Source organism: Canis lupus, chromosome 11, assembly GCF_011100685.1.
Source record: "Canis lupus familiaris isolate Mischka breed German Shepherd chromosome 11, alternate assembly UU_Cfam_GSD_1.0, whole genome shotgun sequence".
Taxonomy (NCBI): Eukaryota; Metazoa; Chordata; class Mammalia; order Carnivora; family Canidae; genus Canis; species Canis lupus.
In genome coordinates this window covers 67169800-67186100 of record NC_049232.1, presented here as the reverse complement: position 1 = coordinate 67186100, position 16301 = coordinate 67169800, and the positions used below count along the sequence as shown (strand labels likewise).

The 16301-nt window shown below is 34.6% G+C and overlaps 1 protein-coding gene and 1 long non-coding RNA gene across 12 annotated transcripts in view; one reads left to right on the top strand and one right to left on the bottom strand.

The window, feature by feature from the left end:
• LOC119873979 overlaps window positions 1–11954 on the bottom strand; it is an 86521-nt gene extending 74567 nt beyond the window's left edge. For all 4 annotated transcript variants that reach the window (XR_005367165.1, XR_005367164.1, XR_005367167.1 and 1 more), the window contains exon 1: window positions 11823–11954. This is a non-coding gene — a long non-coding RNA (uncharacterized LOC119873979). The remainder of the gene's footprint in view (window positions 1–11822) is intronic.
• The window catches only part of PTBP3 (polypyrimidine tract binding protein 3), a 152703-nt gene that overhangs the window by 110120 nt on the left and 26282 nt on the right, over window positions 1–16301 (top strand). For all 8 annotated transcript variants that reach the window (XM_038553113.1, XM_038553111.1, XM_038553112.1 and 5 more), the window contains 2 exons: window positions 2481–2591; window positions 4020–4194. In XM_038553113.1, the coding sequence (XP_038409041.1) occupies window positions 2481–2591; window positions 4020–4194 (286 nt within the window). The remainder of the gene's footprint in view (window positions 1–2480; window positions 2592–4019; window positions 4195–16301) is intronic.

The window sequence follows — 16301 nt, the reverse complement described above, 5'->3', positions numbered from 1 at the left end:
TTCAATAAAGAACGCTCAGACTATCTAATTTTAAGTAATAATATTTTTTGGTCAGTCCTTCTAAGACAGACTGGTTCCACAAATCTTGTTGAATGGTGTTATCTCCTCCAAGAAGTGTGACTCTGAGCTGAGTATATGTTAAAGAAGAATATTCTGCCAAAAATGAGTATTTGGACTTTAGGATAGTTTATTTTGAGGGGTTTAATATAAATATATAAATTTTACCATTTTAACCATTTTAACCGTATGGTTTAGTGACATTAAGTACACATTGTTTTGCAGTTATCCCCAAATATATCTCTGAAAATATCTCTGAAACTTTTTTTGTCTTCCTAAACTGAAACCCATTAAACAATAATGCCCCCTTCCCCTTTTGTCTCATCCTGTCTCATCCCCTGGTAACCACCATTCTACTCACTGTCTCTGTGAATTTGACTACTCTAGGTTACTCTTAAAGTTGGAATTGTGCATAATTTTTTATTTTGTGACTGGCTTATTTCACTTAAATGTGTTCAAGGTTCATCCATGTTGTAGCATGTGTCAGAATGTCCTTCCTTTTAAAGGCTGAATAATATTCCATTGTATATATTTACCACATTTTTGTGGATGGACATTTAAGTTGCTTCCATCTTTTACAAATAAGCCTTTTGTGAATGCGGATGTACAAATAGCTCTCTGAGTCACTGCTTTCAGTTCTTTTGGGTTTATACTCAGAAATGGAATTGTTGGATCATATGGTAATTTTATTTTTAATTTCTTTGAAGAACCACCATAGTGTTTTCCATAGCAGCTATACCATTTTGCATTCCCACCAACTGTGCACAAAGGTTCTATTTTCTCCACATCCTCCCCAACACTTGATATTTCTCATCGCTTTTCCTTTTATTTTTATTTATAATACTTTTTTATGATGAGACATCATGTCTTTTACTACTGATGTTTTTTTGTGTTTTTCATAATAGCTGTCCTAATGAGTATGAAGTAGTATCTCATTGAGTTTTTGATTAGTGATGTTGAATATCTTTTCATGTGTTTATTGGCTATTTTATTGTTTTCTTTGGAGGAATATCTATTTGTTTTTTACTGATTATTAAATTGGATTTTTGTTGTTGAATTATAAGAATTCTTTATACATTCTGGATTTTAATCCTTTATGGAGTATATGATTTGCAAATATAATTTCCCATTTTGTGGGTTGCTGTTTTGCTCTGTTGATAGTGTCTTTTGAGCACAAAAGTTTTACATTTTGATGTGGTAGAATTTACCGTTTTTTTCTTTCTGTTGCCTATGCTTTAGGGTAATTACTATTTTTAAAAAAATTTTTTTTAAAGATTGATCTATATATATCATATATGAGAGAGAATCCCAAGCAGACTACCCACTGAGTGCAGAGCCCTGTGAGGAACTCAGTCTCACAGCCTTGAGATGATGACCTACACCAAAGTCAAGAGTTTGGATGCTTAACTGACTCAGCCATCCAGGCACCCCTAGGTTATTTATTATTGATTATTCTTTGTGATAATGAAAAGGGAGGACCATTTGGCTATTAAGGACAGTCATATATAGTATGTGATAATAGCAAGTTCTTACCAGTATAGAGAATACTTATTTTTTTACTTTTAGAAGCAGAAGGATAGGTTTCTGGCTATTAAGATACAAATTTAAGACGGGATGTCAGAGGAAAACAAAATGCACTATAGTAACCTTGGCCAGGAACCTTTGTGGTGGTGGAATAGAGCAAGTTTTTTTAAGATCATTGGTAACCAGGGATCTATCAGAATATTTTCCTCACACTGTTTATTCACTCTTCTCCAAAGACTTCAGAAAGGCCTTCAACCATTCTTGCACCTTCCCAGCTTACGTGCCAATCCACTCTCATCCCTTTTCCTTTTATTTTTATTCCTAACACTTTTTTGTGATGAAACATCCTGTTATTTATGGTCTATCCTTCCTCAGGGCAGAGAGACTCTTGTTATTCACTGCTGATTTCCCAGAGCTTAGGACAGCCCTTTGTGAATATTGAATGAATTAATAGAACAGCCTCTAGAAGAAAATTTTGTAGTTTCTCTGCCTATAAAAATCTCAAGAAGTAGATGCTGATTCTCAAAGTGAAATAGTTGATTCATAGGACTATCCCACTTCCATTCAAATGCTTTATAACACCATCATCTCATAACACTAATTAATTCCTATTGTAGTGTCATGTTTTTACTATTGTGCCATTTATGACATAATATAAAATGGGTTAAATATTTGAGTGCCTATTGCATAAATAGTTGTCAGGCACTATTTTAAGCCCTGCATGAGTGTTGAAGCATTAACATGTTGGGCTTGATTTAAGTCATTTTGTACCAATAGTTTTAATAGAGGAAATGATTTTCATTTAAAAATGGAATTTACTTCAATTAAAACATGGTATTTATAAACGTATATTAGCCTAATATTTTCCTTAGATTTAACCTGATGTGAACTTTTTCCAGATATTTTCTAAATTTGGCACAGTCTTGAAGATTATCACCTTTACAAAGAATAATCAGTTTCAAGCCTTGCTTCAGTATGCTGACCCAGTGAATGCACATTATGCCAAAATGGTAATTATGATCTTTTTCATTTTTCGTTTGTTAATCAGTCACTTCAGTGATAACCAAAGAACACCATCGTGTCTTCTCCCTTGTTGCAGTTCACCATGTGTTTTTAATTGTAAAATATACATAATATAAAATTTACTGTTTTTAAATGCACTGTTCCTTATGCTTTTTAAAATAATAAGCTAAAAATTACTTTCTTCGTATGAAATGGTTTCAAATCATTTATCACTTCTCGGATCTTTGGGCCTCATTTCTGTGATACTTAGTCTAGAGAGGAGCACAGTATTCCTGATACAATCTGACTAATAAAGTAGAATTATCTTTGTCCTGTATCTTCATTTTCTTCTATTAAATCAGCCAAAGATTGGTTGATTTTTTTTGTTGTTGTTGTTGTTGAGCTCTGAATTGGTGAGGATACTATATTTTAGGAAGTTTGCTGCTTTTGGTTTATATTGTCTTTTTTTTTTTTAAGTACATGAGTGCTTGACTTTTGACAAGATATGAAATTTCATATTCATTTGGTTTCATCTCCTACTGAAGTCTATTCCTAACCCTAATTCTATCTTTTATCAGTATCTGAATTATTTCTAATTTCTTTTCAAAGATAAGGTTTAAAAGGGACTAAGGTTTTTAGTAGTTTTGTGTGTACTGTCTGCCTCTTGATTAGGAATATAGACTTCATATTTGCTGTACCCTTTGCCTGTATATATTATTTTGTACCTTTCTGATGTCCTCATGAGTAGCTGTTATTATAAGGAAGTGGTTTTTGTATATTTGCATTTTTTAATGTATTTTGGTTTCTGGTATCTATTTTTATAAATTTGAGCATTTGCAGAAGTCAAGTGGCTACAAATACTCCTGTGATAAATTTTCATTTATTGTGAAAGGAGGAATTGCTGATCTTTGGTCTTATATCGGAACCAACTGCAAAATTTCTCTCATTATTATTCAAACTATTATAAAATAAATTTACAAGAGAATAAAACAAGAGATCATAATATTTTGTATGTTGTAGTTCTGACAAGTTCCATTTAGAAAGGCTTTATTTCATCTTTACCTATACAAAGTATACTAAAAAATTAAGATGAAATACAAAATCAAATCATTTTTAAACATTTGTTGTGGACAAAATAATCATAGTGATAGCTAGTACAGTGCTCAGTAATGTATAATATTTTCCCCATCTTTTATATTTCTTTTCTTTCATTTGATCTTACCACAGACAAAATAGAGATTATTATGACATTGTGGAAAACCTGAGATTTTTTTCTCTCTTACATTCACATAGTAACAGAGGTAAAAGTAAACACAGCTTTTAGTCTATTGCTTTCTGCTTTACACCTGATTGCAATTCCGTGTCAAAATAGAGGCTACTTGATGTATCAGTGTTGTTGTCTTGCAAAATATCAGTCCCTTTCTTACATGCTTTAGGCTCTGGATGGCCAGAATATCTATAATGCATGCTGCACTCTGCGTATTGACTTCTCCAAGCTCACCAGCCTTAATGTGAAATATAATAATGACAAAAGCAGAGACTTCACTCGTTTAGACCTTCCTACTGGTGATGGCCAGCCATCCCTTGAACCCCCTATGGCTGCTGCTTTTGGTGAGTAGTTCATTTTGGGTCACAAAGCAAGTTTTGTGAAGTTATTTTTATTTATTAATCTATGTATATCAGCCTTTTTCTTCTTGGATTCTTAAAGGATTTCTAAAGAAAAGAAAAAAAGTCTTGGAACAAAATGTGTCCAGTAATTAAATCTTAATATTAGTAGATTCTTCTGTTAGTTGGCAAAACAAATGAATATCTGAAAATGAGTTAAAAATTTATTTTCTGACATTAATCTTACTCGTTGTTTTGTAAGCCACACAACCATTTGCTTCCAATTAATAATCTTACATATTAACATTGCTTTAAATGTGTTGACTTATAGCCACGAAATATTGGTATAATCTCTCTTAAGAAAAATACTTTTCTCTTTTGAAGTACTGGTATTTTAAAATAAGGTCCTGAATTAGTGGTATGTTCTTCCTCTGGTCAAAGAAGGGGATTTATTTTATTTTGTTTGGTTTTTTTAAATATCAGAACTTTCGTCTTTATCTTAAATTTGTGTGAAGTTACAGTTCATTAATAAAAATATAGCCTTCTGAATTGTCTCCATTGCTTTGAAGAGCTTTTTTTCTTTTATTTAAAATTAGTTATTAATAGATTTATACTTTTAAAACAAAAAAGCAAGAAGCAGCAGTGGATACCTCAGTTGGGTATATCACTAGGTTAATATATGCTACTTATTGGTTTTGCAACCCTCAAAAGCGTGGTTTATTATTTAGGTAAAGTATTAAATATTATTACCCTTTGTGATTGGTTTTCCTTTTCCAAATGACACCATGAGATATTGCTCATTGAGACCTTAAGTAGTATTTAGTCCATCTTTATATTACAGGTGAAAAAAAATGAATCCTTAGCCCAAATGTCCAACATTTTCTGGAAAATAGTTTGTAGCTTTATATTAAAGTAAAAGCTTTTGTTATTTGTAACTGGAAAAGCCAAGTGAGTTGTTCAGTTCGTGTTCCTAAATTGTTAAAGTTTCTATCTTGGGCTAACTAAATTTTTTGTGTTATATAGTATTTGTTACCAGCCTCTACTTAACATGTCCGATTTGGCAGATCCCAAAGTTCTTTGAATTCACAATTTCAGTAATACATCATAGGAATTGAGGTTATCATTCAAGTTTACCAAAACTTGGCTATCAACTGCAGAACTATATTTAGTCCAATAATTTTATACGGTTGATGTAATTAATGTCAGACATTGTGGGAGGGAGGACATTTAAAAATTACGATCAAGAGGGCTCAGCAATTGAGCATCTGCCTTCAGCTCAGGGCATGATCCTGGTCCCGGGATCAAGTTCTGAGTCAGGCTCCCTGTGAGGAGCCTGCTTCTCTTTTTTTCATATGTCTCTGCCTCTCTCTCTGTGTCTCTCATGAATAAATAAATAAAATCTTAAAAGAAAATACAGTCAAAAGTTTTGGTTTCTGAATATAAAATACTAGGATATTTACATCCTTTTTCATTGTTTTAGTAAATCTCATTGCAAAGTAATGTCTATATCTTAAGATAACTGATTCATCAACAGAGAGTAATAACATTTTCTTGCGTATTGTGTAAAAGTTTATTCTGCCTCTTGCTAATATTTGACACAGTTCACTATTCCTTTCTCTTGGCTTCTGTGTACCATCCTCCTGACCTTTCCCTACCTATCAGTTCTTTTTTTTTTTTTTTTTTTAAGATTCTTTATAGTAAAAAAAAAAAAGATTCTTTATAGTTCCTAGGGTTAAGTTGTAAGTACTCTACCCATTTTTAGTGATACACATTATACCATCAGAATAGCTTCTAAGGTCCAAGCCCCTGCTCCGCTGGTCGGGTACACTTGGACCCAGGCTCCAGCTTGTTAAAAAAAAAAAAAAAAAAAAAAAAAAAGAATAGCTTCTAAAATATGCAAGTATGTTTTTTAACACTCATGTAGTTATCACTCAGGTTAAGAAATAATTTATACATCCTGAAGAAGCATTCTTTGTAGCTCTCTCATTGATTATGTTCCTTCCCTCTCTGCCCCAAGATGATCGATCTGAAATTTGATGGTAATCATTCCTTTGCTTTTCTGCTTTTTCCTTGTGTTTTTCTTAACACGCATTATGCAGCACTAAGTGATAATTTAAACATTTTTCCCTCCTTTATTTAGAATTTTATGTAAATGGCATCATGCTCTTCATTTTCTTTTGTGACTTGTGATTCATCCATATTTATATATGTATATATGTGGCTATTGCTTATTCATTCTCAGTACTGTCAAGTATATAGATATCCATTGTATGAACATACCACAGTTTGTTTATTCATTCTGTTGATAGACATTTGGGTTGTTTTAGCTTGAGGCTATTATGGACAGTGCTGCTATGAGATTTTCCTGATCACCCATGAAGTTGAACATGTTTTTATTTATTGGCCATTCTCCCTTATGAAATTTTTAATTTTTTTGCCAACTTTTGTGTTTAGTTTCTTCTTTAATTTTTATATAATAAAAATGTATAATTTTTAAATCTGTATCCTACCTACTAGTCCTTTGTTGGTTATATGTATTGCAAATTGTTCCAATTTTGGGCTTATTGGCTTATTCTTGTGGTATTTTTATTTAGTCAAATTTATTTGCTATTTCCTTTATATTTTTTATGTCTTGTTTAATAAATCTCTTGTTTTCCTGACATCATAAACACATATACTTATATTCTAAAGTTTATAGTATTTTAGTAATTCTGTTCTGAAGTAATTTAAGTTGTAAAAATAGTACAAAGAATTACCTTATACCCAGAATTATTCAGACTCCTTAGTTCGCATCATACCACATTTACTTCATCATCTCTCTGATTACATTGAGGGGATGAATAGTTGTTTTTTCTTTTTCCCCTGAATATTGGAGAGTAAGTTGCAGGCATGATGCCTCTTTATGAAAACTCAGTGCGTATTTTCTAAGAACAAGGACATTCTTACCTTGAAACAGTTCAGTTAATCAAAACCATGAAATTAGCATTCATACAATACTATTATCTGATCCATAAACCTTTTAAAACTTTCACCTATTGCAAAAGTAGTGTTCTTTATAAGAGAATTTTTTTCTGGTAAAGATCCAAACTAGTATCAGGCTAATTTATTTGGCATGTCATTTCCTTTAATTTGGAACATTTCCTCATTCTTTGTTTTTCATGATCCTTGCATTTGTGAAGATTTCAGTTTGGGTGTTTCATAGAATGTCTCAATAAGAGTGTCTGGTGTTTTGGCTGAAACAGTGTTGCCTCTTTTTCCACTGGTTACATCAAGGGAACATGCTAGTTTTCTAGTTCCTGGTGATAAATAACTTTGATCACTTATTAAGTTGGTTTCTGCCAAGCTTCTTCCCATTAAAATTACTCTTTTTCTCTGAAATTAATTTGTAGGGTGATACATTGAGACTATATAAATAGCCTGTTCTTTATCACTTTTCACTCTTTAATTTTATCATCCATTGCCAAAATTTGTTACTGTGATGGCTGCCTTATTGGGGATTTGTTAATTCTGTCTTTCCTTCGATGTGCATTAGCTGGGATTTTATTTTGAAGAACTTTTTCTTACCCAACCCTTCCTTTCTTCCAAATAAATTTGATACATAACAATGTATGAATTTAAGGTGTATAACATGTCACTTAGATACATTTATATATTATGATTGGTGATGTAGGGATGTATATCACATTACATAATTATAGTATAATAATGTTGTCTAGGGACGCCTGGGTGGCTCAGTGATTGAGCATCTGCCTTTGGCTCAAGGATTGTAAATTCTACATCGGGTTCCTGGTGGAGAGTCTACTTCTCCCTCTGCCTGTGTCTCTGCCCCTGTGTGTGTGGGTCCCTCATGAATTAATAATAAAATCTTTAAAATGATAGTAATAATGTCTATATTCATTATACTCTGTATTAGGTTTGTATGGCTTATTTACTGATTTGTTTTTTCATGTCAGTATGGTCTTAGGGATTATTTTATTCTATGCATTGTGTACTGTTATTTTTCATATTATGTTCAACCTCTCCCAGATTTGGGCAGTAGGAGCCCTTTCACGCTGGCTTTTGTGGCCCCTTGACATATCCCCATCACCACTGGAACACTTTGACTTTCTGGCTGAAATAGTTCAGATTTTTTTTTTTTTTTTTTTTAATTTCAGATCTTTTATACTTTCCCTGTCTTAGTGCTGTAATTGGCTACTTCTCCAGTGAGGCCTGGTTCCTTTTAGTGTGAAATGGTATTTTGAAATAAAAATCCAGGTATTACATGTGCTCATTGTTAATAGGAGCATCATTACTTCTATGTATTTTGAATGAACATTTCTGGAATATGTGTGTATGTATATACTTCATAAGTATATTTCTGTTTGTGTGCTTCATAAACGTATGCCTCTGTGCGGTTAAAAACCCACAAATTTTAGCTAATACCTCCAATTCCAACCCAGCATGCTTTTCATACTGTTCTTTCTTCTTCAAGATGAGTTAGTTTCTATTAGTCTCAACATGTTTACTTATTTGCTCAATCCTGTAGTACACAAAAAATTGTCTCAAGCTTATTAATACCTACTAACTTCAGCTGAATATTTGCTTAAATAGTTTCCTGGGCCTGATTGCATGGGTCTGTTTATTAGTCTTCCCTTTTGTCATCACCACAGGGCTCAATATCTGATAGAATAAATCTTTTTACCTTATTCTTTAAGAGTATCTTAGCAATTCTTGGTCATCTTACCTATGAAATTTAGGATGAGCTTGTCAAGTCCTCAAAAAAAAAAAAAAAGCTGTTGGAGTTTCAATTGGATTACATTGACTTTTTAAATCACTTAGAAGATCATTGACATCTTTACAATAGAGTTCTCCAGTCTTTGAACATTGTGCATCCCTCCATTTTTTTGAATGTTCATTAATGTCTTTCCAGAGAGTTTGGCAACTTTTCTCCATAAATATTAACAAGCTTTGTTAGATTTCTTCCTCAGAACCATATCTTTTATTTATTTTTTTAAAGATTTATGTATTTATTTATTCATGATAGAGAGAGGCAGAGACACAGGCAGAGGGAGAAGCAGGCTCCATGCCAGGATCCTGACACGGGACTCGATCCTGGGACTCCAGGATCGTGCCCTGGGCCAAAGGCAGGCACTAAACCGCTGAGCCACCCAGGGATCCCCATAACCATACCTTTTAGATTATAATTCTAGACCTACTATTTATAATCTGTGTGGCTTTGGACAAATTGCTTAACTGCTCTCAACTTTCTTTTCTTCATATGTGAAATGAGCAGAATAATAGTACTCAACTGGTAGGCTTGTAATAAATATTAAATGTGCTAATGTACATAAAGAGTTTAGAATGGTGCCTGGAATAAATGCAATATAAGTTTCAGCAATCATTGTTATTTCACTGTTACTAATATAGAAATACAGACTTGTTTCTTGATTTTATATTTAGCAACCCTGATAAAATCATAGTAATTCCTTATTTCTTTTTCTAAGCTCTTATTTTCTTTTTCCCTACTTGAGGAAGATGCACTGAACTTCTAAAATGTATATAGAAATAGGAAAAGAAGCTATCTAGAATGGTTAAATAATTTAAAAGAATTTTTTTAATGTAAGATTTAACATAAAGCTGCAGAAATCAAGCAGTTTGGTGGTGTAAAAAGGATAGGTAATACAGATTTACATTAATAGAGTAGAATGCAGAGTCTAGAAATAGACCCATACATATCTAATTTGTTGATTTTTCAACAGCGTAGAATTCCATAGGGAAAGAAAATTTCTCAAGTTTTTGGACAGGTAGAAATTCATATTCGAAAAAATAAACGCTTTCCCCCATTTTATACTATACTGACTAATTGCCTTAAAATGGATCCATAGGCCTTTAATGTAACTTTTAAACCTATACAACTTCTAGGAGAAAAATCTTTGCAATTTGGGATAGACAAAGGTTTCTTAGGACACAAAAAACACAAATCAAAAAAGGAAATAATTTATATATTGTTTATCAAGCATTAAAAGTTTCAGTATTTGTGATATATTCAAAGTGCTGAATAGGAAAAAATCTGCAGCAAAGAATACCCAGGAAAGCTGTCATTCAGAATAGGAGAGATAAAGAGTTTCTCAGACAAACAAAAACTAAAGGAGTTCATGACCACTAAACCACTCCTGCAAGAAATATTAAAGGGGACTTTTGAGTGGAAAGACCAAAAGTGACCATATAAACGTAGGAAACACAAAAGCAGTAAAAATAAATATTTCTTTAAAGAAACAGTCAAGGAGGGATCCCTGGGTGGCGCAGCGGTTTGGCGCCTGCCTTTGGCCCAGGGCGCGATCCTGGAGACCCGGGATCGAATCCCACATCGGGCTCCCGGTGCATGGAGCCTGCTTCTCCCTCTGCCTGTGTCTCTGCCTCTCTCTCTCTCTCTCTATGTGACTATCATAAATAAATAAAATTAAAAAAAAAAAAAGAAACAGTCAAGGAAATGACATGCAAAAAAAGATGTAATATAAATTAACATATCTAAAACATGGGGAGGAGAGGAGGAACGAATGGGTTCAAACTTGAACTGTGAACTTAAGTATATACTGCTATGCAAGAGAGGTATATACAAATTTAATGGTAACTGGTAACCATATTATCAAAAACGTAATCCCATATAAAACCTAAAATCCATATAATCAAAAAACAAATAAATATGGAAAGAGTAAAGTGAAATCCAAGTATATCAGTAAAGAAAATCAGCAAAACATAAAAGAGCAAAACAAAGGATCAGGGAAAATTTTCAGAAACAATCATTTAAAAGGTTATAAAGTGGCATTAAACACATCTGTCAATAATTCCTTTGAATGGGGCAGCCTGGGTGGGGCAGCCTGGGTGGCTCAGCGGTTTAGCGCTGCCTTCAGCCCAGGGCCTGATCCTGGAGACCTGGGATCGAGTCCCACGTCAGGCTCCCTGAATGGAGCCTGCTTCTCCCTCTGCCTGTGTCTCTGCCTCTCTGTGTGTCTCTCATGAATAAATAAATAAAATCCTTAAAAAATAATAATAATAATTACTTTGAATGTAATTGGAGTAAATGCTTCAATCACAACATGGGCCACAGGATATATTTAAAAACAAGACCCATCTTGGGGCACCTGGGTGGCTCAGTGGTTGAGCATCTGCCTTCAGCTCAGGGCATGATCCCAGAGTCCTGGGATCGAGTCCTGCATTGGGCTCCTGACACGGTGAGCCTGCTTTTCCCTCTGCCTATGTCTCTTCTTCTCTCTCTGTCTCTCATGAATAAATAAATAAAATCTTAAAAAAAAAAAAAAAAAAGCGAAAACAAGACCTATCTACATACTGCCCACAGGAGACTCATTTCAGACCTAAAGACACCTGCAGATTGAAAGTAAGGGGATAGAGACACATCTGTCATGCAAATGGATGTCAAAAGAAAGCCAGAGTAGCAGTATTTATATTGAAACAGACTGTAACAGGAGACAAACGAGAACACTATATATTTAAAAAGGGGACAGTCCAAGAAGATACAAAAATTATAAATACTTATGCACCCAACATAAAGGCACCCAAATCTATAAAATAGTTAATAACAAACATAAAGGAACTAATTGATAGTAATACTTAGGGGACTTTAGCACCCCACTTACACCAATGGACGGATAATCTAAACAGAGAGCAAGGAAACAGTGGCCTTGTAGGACACATTGAAACAGTTGAATTTAACAGATATATTCAGAATATTCCACCATGAATCAGCAGAATACACATTCTTTTCAAGTGGACATGGAACATTCTCCAGAACAAACCATATATGAGGTCACAAAACAAACCGACAAATTGAAAAAGATCAAAGTCATACCTTGCATCTTTTCGGACTATAATGCTATGAAACAAGTCAACCACAAGAAAAAATCTGGAAAGATCACAAATATATGGAGGTTAAATAACATGTAGTAAGTTATGAATGGGTCAACAAGGAAATAAATTTTAAAAGTACATGGAAAAAACTATAATGAAAACACAACAGCCCAAAACCTATGGGATGCAGCCAAAGTGGTTCTAAGAGTGACGTTTTTAGTAATACAGGCCTACCTGGGAAGCAAGGAAAATTTCACATAAACAACCTAATCTTACACCTAAAGAAGCTAGAAAAGAACAAAACAAACAAAAAAAAAACCCTAAAACCAGCAAAAGGAAGGAAATCATAAAAGATGAGAGCAAACATATGTGATATTGAAACTAAAAACAAACAGCAGAACAGATCAATGAAACCAGGAGCTGATTCTTTGGGTAAAAAAAAAAAAAAAGGATAAAATTGATAACCCTCTAGCCAGACTTGTTAAGAAAAAAAGAGAAAGGACTCAAGATCACATATGAGAGAGGAGGAATAACCGACACACAAAACCAATTATAAGAGAATATTATGAAAAACTATATGCCAAAAAACTGGACAACTTAGAAGAAATGGGTAAATTCCTAGAAATATAAACTATGAAACCTTAAACAGAAAGAAATAGAAAATTTGAACAGACTGAAAACCAGCCAAGGAATTGATTCAGTAATAAAAACTGGCAACAAACAGAAGTCCAAGATTAGATGGCTTCACAGGTAATTTCTACCCAACATTTAAAGAAGAGTTAATACCTGTCTTTCTCAAACTATTCCAAAAAGTAAAAGGGGAAGGAAAACTTCTGTATTCATTCTGTGAGACCAATATCATCCTAATACCAAAACCGGATAAAGACACCACTAAAAAAGAGATACACAGGCTAATATGCCCCCATGAACACAGATGCAAAAATCCTCAATAAAATACTGTGGCACCTGGGTGACACATCTAGTTACCTATCCAACTCTTGACTTCAGCTTAGGTTATGATCTCAGGATTGTGAGATCAAGCTCTGCGTCAGGTTTTGTGCACAGTGAGGATTCTGCTTGGGATCCTCTCTGCCCTTCCTGCTTGTGCACACTCTCTCTCTCTAAAATAAATAAATCTTTAAAAAAAAATCCTCAGTAGGGGTGCCTGGATAGCTCAGTCCATTAAGCTTCTGCCTTTGGGCTCAGGTCATGATCCCAGGGTCCCGGGATTGAGCCCAGTGTCAGGCTCTCTACTTAGCAGGGAGCCTGCTTGTCACTCTCCACCTTCCCCTTTCCCCTGCTCGTGCTCTTCTCTCTCTAAAAAAATAAAATCTTTAAAAATCGTTAAATCCTGACAAACCAGTTTCAGCAATCCATTAAAATAATCATTCACCACAATCAAGTGGGATTTACTCATGGTTTGAAAGGATGGTTCAGTATTCATGAATCAATCAACTTGATACATCAATAAGAGAAAGAATAAGAACCATATTATAATTTCAGTAGATGCAGGAAATGCATTTGACAAAAGCACATCCATTCGTGAGAAAAGTCGTCAACAAACTAGGTTTAAAGGGAATATACCTCACTCAACATAAGACCACGTATGAAAAACTCACAGCCAACATCATCATTAATGGGGGAAACACTGACAACTTTTTCCCCAACGGTCAAGAACAAGGATGTCTACTCTGAACACTTTTATTCAACATGGACTTATTATTCAACAAGTCCTAGCCACAGTAATGAAACAGAAAGAAATAAAAGACCTCCAAATTGGTAAGGAAGAAGTAAAACTTCTGCTATTTGCCAGATGGCATAATACTATTTATAGAAAACCCTAAAGACTCCACCAACAAAATACTAGAACTGATAAATGAATTCAGTAATGTTGCAGGATACAAATTCGATATACAGAAATCTATTGCCTTTCTATACATCAATAATGGAGCAGCAGAAAGAGAAATTAAGAAAATAATCCCATTTATAATTGTACTAAAAATAATACAGTACTTAGGAATAAACCTAAAATAAACTGAAGAGGTGAAAGACCTATATACTGGAAACTACAAAACACTGATGAAAGAAATTGAAGACAACACAAAGAAATGGAAAGACATTCCATGCTCTGGGATTGGAAGAACAATTATTTTAAAATCTCTGTACTATCCAAAGCAGTTTACATATTTAAGGCAGTTCCTATCAAAATACCAACAGCAGTTTCCACAGAATGAGAACAAACCTAAAATTTGTACAGAACCACAAAAAAACCCTATACACCCAAAGCAGTCTGGGGTGGGGGGTGGGGAAGCAAAACTGGACACATCACAATTCCAGACTAAAGGTTATATTACCAAGCTGTAGTAATCAAAACCCTAATATCCTGGCACAAAAGTAGACACATAGATCAATGGAACAGAATAGAAAACCCAGAAGTAAATGCACAATTATATGGTCAATTAATCTTAAAGTAGGAAAGAATATCCTGTGTGAAAAAGCCTCTTCAACTTATGGTGTTGGGAAAACTGGACCTCTTTCTTACACCATAAAAATAAATTCATAATAGGTTAAAGACCAAAATGTGAGACCTAAAACCAGAAGAATCCTAGAAGATAATATGGACAGCAGCTTCTTTGATATTGGCTATCACAGTTTCTTTCTAGTTATATCTCCTGAGGCAAGGGAGACAAAAGCAAAAAGAAACTACTGAGACTACATCAAAATAAAAAGCTTCCTCACAGCAAAGGAAACAATCAACAAAACTAAAAGGCGACATACAGAATGGGAGAAGATATTGTAAGACATATCTGATAAAGACTTACTATCCAAAATATATAAAGAACCTATAAAATTCAATACCCAATTAAAATAAATCTTTAAAAATAAATGTTTTAGGGGTGCCTAGAAGGTACAGTCCAATAAACCTCTGATTCTTGATTTCAGCTCAGGTCATGATTTTAGGGTCATGTGGTTGAGCCTGGCCTCGGGCTCCCAGCTCAGCAGGATCTGGTTGTCTCTCCCTCTGCTTTGTCCCTCTTTTCCTGTGTGTGTGCATGTGTGCCTTTCTCTCCCAAATCTTTAAAACTCAACACCCCCAAAAAAGAATAAGCCAATTAAAAAATGGGTAGAAGACATAAACAGACATTTCTACAAAGAAGACAGATGGCCAACAGACACATGAAAGATGCTCAGCATCAGTCATCGTCAGGGAAATACAAATCAAAACTATAATGAGATATCATTGACACCTATCAGAATGGCTAAAATCAGTGACAAGAAAGAACAGGTGATGTCGGGAATATGGGGAATTGGGGACCCTCATGCACTGTTGGTGGGAATGCAAACTGGTGCAGCTACGGTGGAAAAGAGTATGGAGGCCCCTCAAAAATGTAAAAATGGAACTACTGGGACTCCTGGGTGGCTCAGTGGTCCTGCATCAGGTTCCCTGCAGGGCACCTACTTCTCCCTCTGCCTCTCTCTCTCTCTGTGTTTCTCATGAATGAGTAAATAAAATCTTTAATAATAATAAATTAATTAAAAATAAAAATGCAACCTACCCTATGATCCAGTAATTACCTTACCTGGGTATTTACCCAAAGAATGCAATAACAATAATTCAAAGAGACAGACAGGGATCCCTGGGTGGCACAGAGGTTTGGCGCCTGCCTTTGGCCCAGGGCGCGATCCTGGAGACCCGGGATCGAATCCCACTTCGGGCTCCCGGTGCATGGAGCCTGCTTCTCCCTCTGCCTGTGTCTCTGCCCCCCCCCCCTCTCATAAATAAAAATTAAAAAAAAAAAAGAGACAGACACATGCATCACTAAGTTTACACAGCATTATTTACAATTGTCAAGGTATGGAAGCAGCTCTTGTCCATCGACTGATGAATGGATAAAGATCTGATACCTGTGTGTGTGTGTGTGTGTGTGCGCACATGCACACGATGGAATATTATTCAGCCATGGAAACGAATGAAATCTTGCCATTTGTAACAACATGGTTGAAGCTAGAGAGTATAGTGCTAAGTGAAATAAGTCAGGGAAAGGCAACTACCACATGATTTTACTCATGGAATTTAAGAAACAAATGAGCAAAGGGGAAAAATAAGACATCAAAAAACATTCATTTTTTTTTAAGGTTATTTTATTTTTTTTAGCAATCTGTCCACCCAGTGTGGGGCTCAAACTCACAACTCCAAGATCAATCTAGTTACATGCTCTTCCAAATGAGCCAACCAGGTGCCCTGGACTCTTAATTATACATAGCAA